Source organism: Impatiens glandulifera, chromosome 1 (assembly GCF_907164915.1).
Source record: "Impatiens glandulifera chromosome 1, dImpGla2.1, whole genome shotgun sequence".
Lineage (NCBI taxonomy): Eukaryota > Viridiplantae > Streptophyta > Magnoliopsida > Ericales > Balsaminaceae > Impatiens > Impatiens glandulifera.
In genome coordinates, this window is record NC_061862.1 from 84,475,230 (window position 1) to 84,487,335 (window position 12,106).

Genomic DNA, 12,106 nt, shown 5'->3' on the forward strand with positions numbered 1-12,106 from the left:
CATCCAAGATATCGTCTTTGGATAAAGCGTTATTTGTACGGTGGAATTTTAGCAAATGATACGTGCATAAAAAAATGTTATATTATGGTTAGCCGTTTTCGTATGTGTCACGAGAAAGTTGAATCAACAACTCACTTACTTTTACATTATCGATGAGTAACTAATATCTAAAGATTTTGTAGAGTATACTAGGATTCATTGGATGATGCCTGGGTCTTTAAGGAGTTGCTGAAAAGTTTGAATTATTGTGACTGGAATTATATGCCTACATATTTGGGTTACCATCCTAATTATTTTTTGTTGGACTATCTAATTGGACAAAAATCGTCGAACTTTCAATGATCGTAGTTATCTGATACGTATCATTCATAATATTATTATTATGACGCTTTCTGAAATTTAGTCCGGAAAGTCGATAAAATGCGTCGGAGAGTTAATCGTTTTTCTTGAAAATTTATGAGCTTGATAACCAATTAAGTAATGTTTTTCGAATTTCTTATTTATTTTTATGTAATACTTTTTTTTTTGTTGTGTTTAAACTATTTATATAGTTTTTAATATACATAAATCTTTTAAATATATATATATATATATAATAATAATAAAATATTTTTTTAAAAATAGATAGTATTTTTGTAATTAGATTAAGAATGTATGAATATGATAAAATGAAATTGGGCTGAAATGATATTTGTTTAAGTTAAAATTATTTAAATAATACCATCCAACAATGCCACGAGCTATTTGAGGTACCTTGTGATTATTGTTTCTTAATCTAAATAATAATATAGTATAGATACAAATATTATATTTTAGTTTAATATTTAGAAGATGAGAGAACTATCCAAACATAAATGACCCACACCAATAAATAAATATATATATATATATATATATATATATATATATATATATATATATATATATATATATATATATATATATATATATATATATATATATATATATATATATATATATATATATATATATATATATATATATATATATATATATATATATATATATATATATATATAGTTAGCAAAGATAGCCAGAAGTGTGAAAAAGAGAGAAATGAGTAAAGAGGAAATGGAGGTTGCTCGTCCAAGTGTAGACTTTCATGCTACAGTTTGGGGAGATTATTTTCTTAAACATGCTTCCAATGATTCAACGGTAATAACTGCTTTATTATATTTGATAGCATTAGAGATTTACTTTTAGTTAAATGTAAGAGTTTAGAAATAAACATAAAATATTTTCTTGTAGGAAAACAAAAGTATCACTGATCAGATGGAGCTTAAAATTCACAGTGACTCTAAGGAGGAAATAAAGAAAAAATTGATTACAATAACTGGCCTGTCAGAAAAAATAAACTTTATTGATACAATCGAACGCTTGGGAATAGGTTATCATTTTGAAAGTGATATTGAAGATGCAATTCAAAATATCTATGGTATTTCATTTCATGATGCTCATCCTTGCAACGATAATCTTCGTACTTGCGCGGTTCTATTTCGATTACTTAGACAACATGGTTATAATATTTCAGGTGCTTCATTCTCCTTGCTATGCTCTTTCTAAGACAATGATCAAATGTAGTTTCCACCAAATGAATTAATAGTTTAATATTTAGTTTACTTTTCTATTATTTTATAGGGGAAATATTCAAAAAATTCATGGACAACAAAGGAGAATTCAATGCAACAATAAGAAATGACATCAAGGGGATGTTAAGCTTACATGAGGCTGGACATTTAAGGCACAGGGGAGAAGAAATATTGGAGAAAGCACATAATTTTACTACAAGTCAATTTGAGGCTATATTGCATGATAATGATCTCATAAATCAATCCAACCTTATAGAACAAATAACTTATGCTCTCAACCAATCCTTGCACAAAGGATTTATAAGGATAGAGGCGTATAATTACTTCTCATTCTTTCAAAACGATGAATCACATGACAAGATATTGTTCGAGTTTGCGAAACTCGATTTCAATATTTTGCAAAGTATGCATCAAAGGGAGATTGTTGAGCTCACTAGGTTTGAAGAAATCATGTCAATTTAAAATCATTAAAAACTTAGCAAATAAATTGAGTATGTTGTATATTGTTATTGTTTTGCAGGTGGTGGAATCATTCTGAAATCACAAAGAAATTTCCCTTTATGAGGGATAGGTTGGTGGAGAGTTATTTATGGGCTTGCTCCGTGTATTTCGAGCCTCAATATATAATTGGTAGAAATATATTTACTAAGTTAGTTGTATTATTGACGATAATGGATGATATTTATGATGCTTATGCTAATTGGGACGAAATTGTGCTCATCACTGACATGATTAATAGGTAATTCTGCATTCTTTTATAAATGAATGTTTTATTTATTTATTCATAATTTAGAAAACATTAAATTAAAAGGATGATGGTTGGCAAGCTGGTATGGTCTCACAACTGGGAATTAACAAGCTCATATGGACATGGGAATTAAAAGCATACAATTATTTTTACATCTTTTAATTAAATCATTGTCTTCTTTCTTTTAATGTTTTTTTTAAGTAAAATCTTTCATTAAAAATAAATCACTTGAGTATAATAGAAAATATATAAAATAAAATTAAAACATCATTCATTTCTAAAAGGAGCCATATAAATATTTGACAGGTGGTCTGAAAATGACTTTACTCGGTTACCAGATTACATGAGATATTTGTATGAAGTATTTGAGGAATATTTTGATTGGTTGGAGAAGGAAAGTGCCCAACGAGGACTTTTCTATGGCGTCCAACATTTAAAAGAAATGGTAATATTTATTCATTTCACTAAATCTTTTGAATTTTTTTTAGAATTTTTCTTTTGAAATACATCTTAGACATAAAACTAATTATAACTAAGGTTTTCAACTCTTAATTATATAACAGGTAAAGGTTTTGGCAAATGCATACTTCGAAGAGGCAAGATGGGTTCAAGAAGGTTATATACCTACTGTAGAAGAATACATGAATTGTGCAGGATTGATTACGTCTTGTGGTCGGATTCTCACAATTATTTCCTTTATTGGAATGGATCCAATTTTAGCAACTAAAGAGGCTTTTGATTGGGTGATCAACAATCCACCCATCATCAAAGCCACCGGATTTATTATGAGATTATCCGATGATATTGTTGGATTTAAGGTAACCATTAATCAACTTATATATCTATTGCGATTTCTCATTATTTTTTGGGTCAACTCTAAATGTTAAATTGATAACAGTTTGAGCAACAAAGAAAGCATGTGGCATCTGCAATACAATGTTATGTGAAAGAGCATGATGTGTTGGAGGAAATAGCGATACATGAGTTAAGAAAGGAAATGATTGATGAATGGAAAGATATCAATTATGAATTGATTCATCCAATTGATCAGATCCCATTGGCCCTACTTACACGTGTCGTTAATCTAGCACGATGCATGAATGTGTTTTACAAGGAAGAAGACGTGTTCACACATTCTCAAAGTAAAATGAAAGGCATCATCACTTCTATGTTCGTTAATCGTGTTGGCGGATAATTGTTTCATCTATATATGGTGAGCTTTATTGCTTTGTGTTGAATCACTGTTTTAAAACTTATATGGATGCGTAATTTCTTAATTTATAACATTAAGACACATGTCAGTGTCTAAATAATGCAAACCTTGCTATTTTTTTTTTTGTATGAGTGATGGTATTGTCATCGTAAGTGTTTTATGTGTGCTAATGAGTTGTTATTTGGAGTGTTTTACGAATAATATTGTTGTTATTTGGATTGTTTTATTTGTGCTAATAATATGAGTAATAGTGTGGCTATTTTGGCTATTTTGAGAAATAGGATCATCTACTATTAAACATTACATGTTTACTTCTCACAGGGAAGGGCAGCAGAAGATCCAATCTGCTATTTTGAACCATTTATGGGTGTGACAAATTAATAGTCCTCATATTATAAACAAGCACAATAACAGTCCATTTAATAATAATCATTTAATAATAATATTAGCATGGATTTCGTGTATGTGGAAAGGTAAATATAAAAAAAATTATTTATATATAAATAATATTATTATTCAAATCTTTAAATTGGTTTTAATTTATAAAATTAAATTCAATCTAAATTTAATGTTTAATTATATTTTTAAATTTATCAAATATATAAAGTTTGAAAAACACCTGAAAGAAAGATATAATGCATTCAGACCATTCATATAAATTAACATCTATTATATCAGAAGAAAGTAGTTAAGGAAAACGAGAAGAAAAACTCAAGAGAGAGAAAAGATCTGAAGATTTCAGGCGATATTACGCGAAAATTTCGGCAGTCAATTCTCTCATCACGAATGACACGATCAACACGAACGACACCATTGGCACAAATGGAATGATCGACACGATCGACAAGATATCAAGGTCGTGGTTCGTTTGTGGTGTTCGTGATTGCTAGTCGCTTTGGGTCGCTTTCGGCACGATCGGCACAAACGACACAAACGACACGGTAACTCTAATAACTTGGTCGTTCATTCAGCTGCAAAACTTGATTGGAAAGTTAGGGTTTCTGTTTTACCCTGTTATTCAATAACTAGGGTTTGTAGTGTATCTTGTTCTATAATTGCTCTATTTTGTTGTTGTTTCTTATTCTTCATTAAAATGGGAAAAAAAAAGCAATAAAAATAAGGAAGTCAAAGAATTTTTTATGATAGGTTTAATGGAGGCAACTGAAATTGAAATTGATAAAATTTCTAAAGAAATTATTAAGGAAAAACAGGAATGCAATAAAGGTTAAGAATCACTTGCTGATAAAAATTCTGAAGAAAATGTAGTAAGAAAACAGGGTAAGAAAGAAAGAATTTGGAAGATTGGTTACAATGAAAGAGCAAATCTCTTTGGACTGAAAAATCAAATCACAAAGTTTCTGATGCACGCAAAGAAATGAGAGATTGTGCTGAACAAAGAAAAAATGCAGCAAACAACTGTCCAATTGAATATACACTATCTTAAGGACTAGAATTTACTACAGAAGGAAGAGTATGAAAAGATAGTAAACATGTCAGTTAAAACAATGAGGGAGCTGATGAAGTCCTCATAATTCTAAGACCTATACTATCAGGAGCAATTCCAGCTAGAGAGTAAACGAGGTCTGGAAAAATAACACAGGAAAGAAAACAGAGGATCATGCTTATAAAAGAAAAATCTACTTGGGCAATGTTAAAACAAAATATTAAAAAATTATTTAACTAATTCATATAAGTTTTTTTTTATATTTTTTATATTTATAATAATTTTAATTATTTAATAACCAAATTTAGTAAGAATTAATATTTATCAAAAAAAAATATTATAATAAATAAATTAAATATAATAAATTATTTAAAAACAATTAAATTAATATAATAATTAAATAATTGAATAAATATAAAAAATATTTAAAATTAATATATACATATGTGATAATAAAATTATTGTATATTGTGTTTTTTTTATAATAACAAATTATTATAATAAATAATTGGACAAATATTAAAACTTAATTTAATTAATATAATAATTAAATAAAAAAATATATGCTAATAAAAATTATTCATACAATGTCTTAATTTTTTTATAATATTAAATTATTAAAAACAATTGAAAATGAATATGTATAGATATATAAATAATTAAATAAAAATTAATACATGATAATAAAAAAATGATTTTTTCACATATCTTAATTTGTTTTCTTATAATAATAAATAAGTGTCAAATATACTTTTTAATAAATTAAAAACTTAACATATTTAATTAAATATATATTTTTTTTCATTTAAATATTTTATTAATTTTCCGTACAGTTTTTATTTTTAATTTTAACAAACATTTTTTTATTTCTTTTATTTTAGTCTTTTTAATTAATAATATATTAAATATATATAATGATATTTTTCATTATAAATTTTAGTTAATTCTAAAATATTATTCAAGAATATAATGTCTTATTTTGTTTTTTTATAATAATAATAAATAAAAATTCAAATAATAAATAAATAAAAATTCGATCACTTTAAAATCTTAACCTATTTAATTTAATATATTATTAAATTTCTTTTCTAATTTATATATTTTTTAAAATATACATCTAAATTATATTTTAATGATGCATTATTAACTCTATTAATCATTCTCAATTCATATCATACTTAAGCATTCAACTATGTTTTTTGGTTTTAACTCGCCCTATGTGAAAGAATTGTGTGGTCTTTAAGTGTGCATTCTTAAACATTCGATTACACATTCGGCATGATCTTAGACCATGAATCACCCTCCGTTGATGAACACTTATGTTTATCACAAATGTTTGTTTTACTCAAGCCGACATTCTCAACATTTGATTACACTTTTCGGCATTAATTTAAGTTGTGAATCACCCTTCGTGGACGAACATATTTAATTATATATATTTTTAAATTTCTTTTCTATATATATTTTTATATATATATAGGAAGATTATAAATTAAAATAACAAACATTTATTATATTTTATAGATTTTTCTATATATATATAATATATATATATATATAGATAATAATTTTAATACTAAAATGAAATGAATTATTAAAATCTCTTGCATTTATGCATATCATCTAACTTATCTTTTAATTAATGATGCATTATTAATCCTAACCATTCTCAAATCATACCTGAAGCAATTGTGTCTTTTAATTTAATGTGCAATGACTAAACTTGGATAGAACAAATTAACAGATATAATTTAATCTGATTATTTTAGGAGTCGTAGTGCTTTGCTAGAAGCCAACTACGATTAATGGGGTTAAACCTATGACTATTATAGTCGGGTCCTATGTGGTCACACACTTAGAGTTGACCGACTAAATAAACGAGAAAGATGGTTAATTATTAATACATATTAGATATTATTAATAATAAGAAATATTATTTATTTGTGAAATAAAATAATATATAATTAATGGTTAATTATGGAGTTAAGATTGTGAAATAAAATAATATATAATTAATACATATTAGATATTATTAATAATAAAAAATATTATTTATTTGTGAAATAAAATAATATATAATTAATAGTTAATTATGAAATTTTATTTAATACAAAAGGATTCACTTATTTGCAAGAAAAGGAAGTGAATAGAGAGAGAATTGTTCCTCTTTTAAAACGGCTTTTGCTATATTACGGTGAGAACTCCAAGATGAAGAAATCATCTTTAATCTAGCAATTGGATTGCTTCCCCTTTGTCTTTTTCGTCCTAGCAGTCGAAAGTAAGAGATCTAGTCGGGCTCGTGTGGACCAAGTAGAGGAGCAACACGTGGGGCTCTCGACTATTCATTACTACCAAATCTGATCCGGTTCACGCATCAAAGGTATATTTCTATAAACTATATATCATGATTCTATCAATTATGCATGATCATATGATTAGATGTTTAAATTAGATCTATAAATTATTTCGCTGCGAACATCTAATTAACCAACAGTGGTATCAGAGCGGAATGTTGCATATATTGAAAGAATCAATAAATTAACTGTTAATTTTGATGCGGATCTATATCGATGATATAATTTTACATAAATTAAGATGTAAAACTATCTTTAAGAAAATAAAAGAAATATTTATTTTAATTGGATTATATAAATATTTGGATCAAATAAATATGATATATTTGTTTTCTAAAAGTTAGGAAATCCCATTTATTAAAGATTAATATTTGTTTGTAATTTATTTTGATAATTAGATTATTATAAATAATTATGTAATACAAATAAGAATCATGAAGTTCAAGGATGGAGATCCATGAAGGGTGCAAGTATGGAGACCAAAGAAGTTTAGTTCTTTATATATATTTTTTTGCATCTTAGGGGCCATACTAGGATCACAACTTTCATTGGGGCAATAATTGTGTGTTTTTATTTATAATAATTTTCACTAATAAATAAAAGACAATCAAAACTTAAGTTCTTAAAGAAAGTTGGGGCAATGCCTTTCCGTGTCATGACCCATGAAGTTTATGGTTTTGGTTGGATAGGTTTTGCAAAATCTAGGGTGTCTTTCCTTAACCTTAGGCTCCTGAGGATGAATCTATACGGGGATTCATAAACCTTGATACGGTTGTACCCAACAAGAGACCAAAAGGCAATGTTTTGGATCTTGAGGCATGGGGATGAATCCTACATTGGATGTGGATCATCAACCAAGAATTATAATAAGTTATAATTAGTAATTGTTACTTACCTTGAACACACAAGACCTAAGGCAGTGCAAAAGTACGTTGGGGATTGTCTGTAATGGGATCTTGGAATCATTTTATTCATAAGGGACTATAAAAACTTGAATAAAATGTGCATTCACTTATTTTAAATTGTTCAATTATAAGTATTTTGCAAATTTCAAAACATAAACTGATTTGTATGTCATTTATATTCTGTAGAATATGTCGAACGATAATTTGAAATTCTCTCTGCGCTCAATTGTTGAGAAAAACAAGCTCAATGAAACGAACTTCCTTGATTGGGAAAGGAATCTGAGAATTATTCTAAGGTCTGAGGGACGTGAGGACGTCCTAACTACCCCTATCCCTACTGTGACCAGAACCTCATCAGATGAGGAGAAGGCAACATCAACTCGGGTGAAAAATGAAGCATTACCTGTTACTTGCCTCATACTAACTGCAATGGAGCCTGAATTGCAAAAGAGGTTTTTGCATTCTAATGCTTATACTATCATAACTGAACTGAAAACGCTGTTTTAGGATCAGGCAAGGATAGAGCGATATGAGACTCACAAGGCTATACTTGATAGCAAGATTGTGAAGGGAAAACCAATGAGTCCTCATGTGATATAGCTTGACTGGGATTTTCAAGAGGATGGAAAATTTGGGGACCCCATATGATCAAGAGTTGGCCACTAATATTGTTCTTAGATCCTTACATGATGGTTTTGCACTATTTAGAATGCAATACCATATGAATGGTCTAAAGCATGATCTGAATGAGTTCCATAACATGCTTAAAAATACTGAAGGCAATATTATCGATGACAAGAAGAAGGAAGTTCTAAATGTCAACAATGGGAAAGGGTTTAAGAAGGTGGCTAAGAAAAAGAACAATAACCAAGGGAAAGGCAAGCAAGTTGTCAAACCCAAGGGTGGTTAGAAGCCAAAGATGGCTGCTGATCATGATTGTTTTTACTGCAAGGCCAAGGGACACTAGAAAAGAAATTGTCCCAAGTACCTAGAAGACAAGAAGAACAGGACTGTGAGTTCCACTTCAGGTATTTATGTTATTGAGATTATGACAACCGATGTTCTCACATTAAATAATGGTCCTACTTGGGTATTAGATACTGCATGTGGTGCTCACATTATTTCATATGTGCAGGGACATAGAAATAAAAGACAAGTGAAGAAAGGAGAGATAGACCTGCGCGTTGGAAATGGAGCAAGTGTTGTTGCACTTACCGTAGGAGATTTAAGTCTATCTTTACCTTCTGGTTTAATATTAGAACTGAATAATTGTTATTATGTTCCTTGCATTACTAAGAACCTTGTTTCGGTTGTTGTATTACATTCTGAAGGTTTTGAATTTAGCATTAAAAATGGAAATATTTCTGTTTTTAAGAATGATATTTTCTATGCGACTGCTCCAATGAGTAATGGACTCTTTGTATTGGATCTCAAATCAGAATTGTATAACATAAATAACAAAAGACAAAAATTAAATAGTTTGAGTGAGGCCTACCTATGGCATTGTTGATTGGGTCACATTAGTGCGAATCGCATGAAGAAGATCCACAAAGATGGGCTTCTAAAAGACATGGATTTTGAATCCATTGATACATGTGAATCATGTCTGATGGGCAAGATGACAAGGTCACCTTTTAAAGGAACATTTGAAAGGGCTACTGAACTACTGGGCGTAATACATACTGATGTATGTGGTCCAATGAGCACTGAAGCTAGAGGTGGTTATAGATACTTCATCACATTTACTAATGACATGAGTAGATATGGGTATATTTACCTTATGTCACATAAATCAGAGTCCTTTGAAAAGTTCAAGGAATTTCAAAACGAAGTAGAGACTCAAAGTGGCAAGAAAATAAAAGCACTTCGATCTGATCGTGGTGGTGAGTACTTGAGCCACGAATTTGATCATCATTTGAAAAATTGTGGGATAGTCACACAGTTGTCTACCCCAGGAACACCTCAGCTAAATGGTGTGTCTGAAAGGAGAAACAAGACTTTGTTAGACATGGTCCGATCAATGATGAATTTTGTTAATCTTCCGGTATCCTTCTAGGGATATGCCCTCACTACCGCTGTACTTAAACTAAATAGGACTCCGTCAAGAACTGTAAACAAAACTCCATATGAGAAATGGACTGGAAAGGTTCCAAAGTTGTTTTTTCTGAAAATATGGGGATGTGAAGCTTATGTAAAGCGTTTACAAATAGAGAAGCTTGCCCATAAATCAGATAAATGTTTTTTTATAGGGTATCCAAAAGGAAGTTTTGGATATTACTTCTACAATCCAACTCAGCAAAAGGTGTTTGTTGTAAGGGATATTGTCTTTTTGGAAAGAGAGTTCCTTTCCAATAAGTCAAGTGGGAGAAATATTCATCTTGAAACAGTTCAAGATGATGAAGAGCAAGAAACTCAACAACAAAATGACATGGATGATGTCGATGCAGAGATGATTACTTCTGAAGGATCAGGGCCTCAGAACATCCAAGAACCAGAACTAGAGGATCTACAAACAGTTGTAGATCATGTTTCGGATTTAGTTGTTGAACAAGTTGAACCCACTCGTAGATCGGAAAGGCCAAGGGTACAACCAAGACGTTATGATGATTTCATCTTAAATGTAAGTCTTGATGTTCTTAAGAAGTCCATTTATGGACTTAAGCAAGCATCCAGGAGTTGGAACTTTCGATTTGATGAAAAGATCAAAGAGTTTGAATTCATTAGATGCGAAGAGGATCCTTGTGTTTACAAGAAGTTTAGTGGGAGTAAGGCAGCCTTCTTAGTCTTGTATGTGGATGACATACTACTTATTGGGAATGATATTCCGATGCTAGAGTCCGTAAAAGAATGGCTCAAGAAATGTTTCTCAATGAAAGACTTAGGAAAGGCCGAGTACATGCATGGAATTAAGATCTATAGAGATAGATCTAAGAGGCTTCTTGGATTAAGTCAAGGAACTTATATTAATAAGATTCTTAATAGATTCAAGATGAAAGATTCCAAGAAGGGATTTTTACCCATTCAACAAGGTGTATATCTCAGCAAGACGCAGTGTCCTAAAAACACCTGCCGAGCTTGAGAAGATGAATAAGATCCCATATGCTTCTGCTATAGGATCTATCATGTATGCCATGGTATGTACACGTCCAGATGTTGCATATGCTTTGAGCATGTGTAGCAGATACCAATCAAGTCCTGGAGAAGCACATTGGAGTGCAGCTAAGAATATCCTGAAGTACTTAAGAAGAACAAAGGATGATTTCTTAGTATATTGGGGAGATGAAAAATTGATCGTACAAGGCTATACTGATGCAAGCTTTCAGACTGACCGAGATGGCTTTGAGTCTCAATCGGGTTATGTCTTTATCCTTAACGGAGTAGCTGTGAGCTGGAAGAGCTCCAAGCAAGGTACTATAGCAGATTCTACAACAGAGGCTGAGTACATTGCTGATAGTGAAGCAGCAAAGGAGGCCGTTTGGATGAGGAAGTTCCTAGATGAACTCAGTGTTGTTCCTAGCATTTCAATGCCTATCGACATCTATTGTGACAACAATGGTGCCATAGCTCAGGCAAAGGAACCGAGTTCGAGCTCCAAATCCAGACACGTTATGAGAAAGTATCACCTTATTCGACACATCATCACTATGGGTGATATTAGGATGTGTAAGGTGCATATTGATGACAACATTGCAGATCCATTAACCAAACCTATGCCTAGGCCCAAGCATGAGAGTCACACTAGGGCTAAGGGTCTCAAGCACATTGAAGAATGACTTTGAGTTTGCTTTTGTATTATATTATGTATTTATGAGTGTTAGACACCAGTTTTATG

The 12,106-nt window shown here is 30.2% G+C and overlaps 2 protein-coding genes across 2 annotated transcripts; both read left to right on the plus strand.

Moving 5' to 3' along the window:
- Positions 1 to 1,092: 1,092 nt before the first annotated feature.
- Positions 1,093 to 2,174, plus strand: LOC124934721 (valencene synthase-like). The gene is made up of 4 exons (XM_047475236.1): positions 1,093 to 1,176; positions 1,270 to 1,552; positions 1,660 to 2,013; positions 2,131 to 2,174. Exons 1-4 carry the CDS (start codon positions 1,093 to 1,095, stop codon positions 2,172 to 2,174), a joined length of 765 nt encoding a protein of 254 aa, XP_047331192.1.
- Positions 2,175 to 2,281: 107 nt separating this feature from the next.
- Positions 2,282 to 3,553, plus strand: LOC124934732 (sesquiterpene synthase 2-like). The gene is made up of 4 exons (XM_047475246.1): positions 2,282 to 2,349; positions 2,665 to 2,803; positions 2,922 to 3,176; positions 3,257 to 3,553. The coding sequence occupies exons 1-4, from the start codon at positions 2,282 to 2,284 to the stop codon at positions 3,551 to 3,553; spliced, it is 759 nt and encodes a 252-aa protein (XP_047331202.1).
- The last annotated feature ends 8,553 nt before the right edge of the window (positions 3,554 to 12,106 follow it).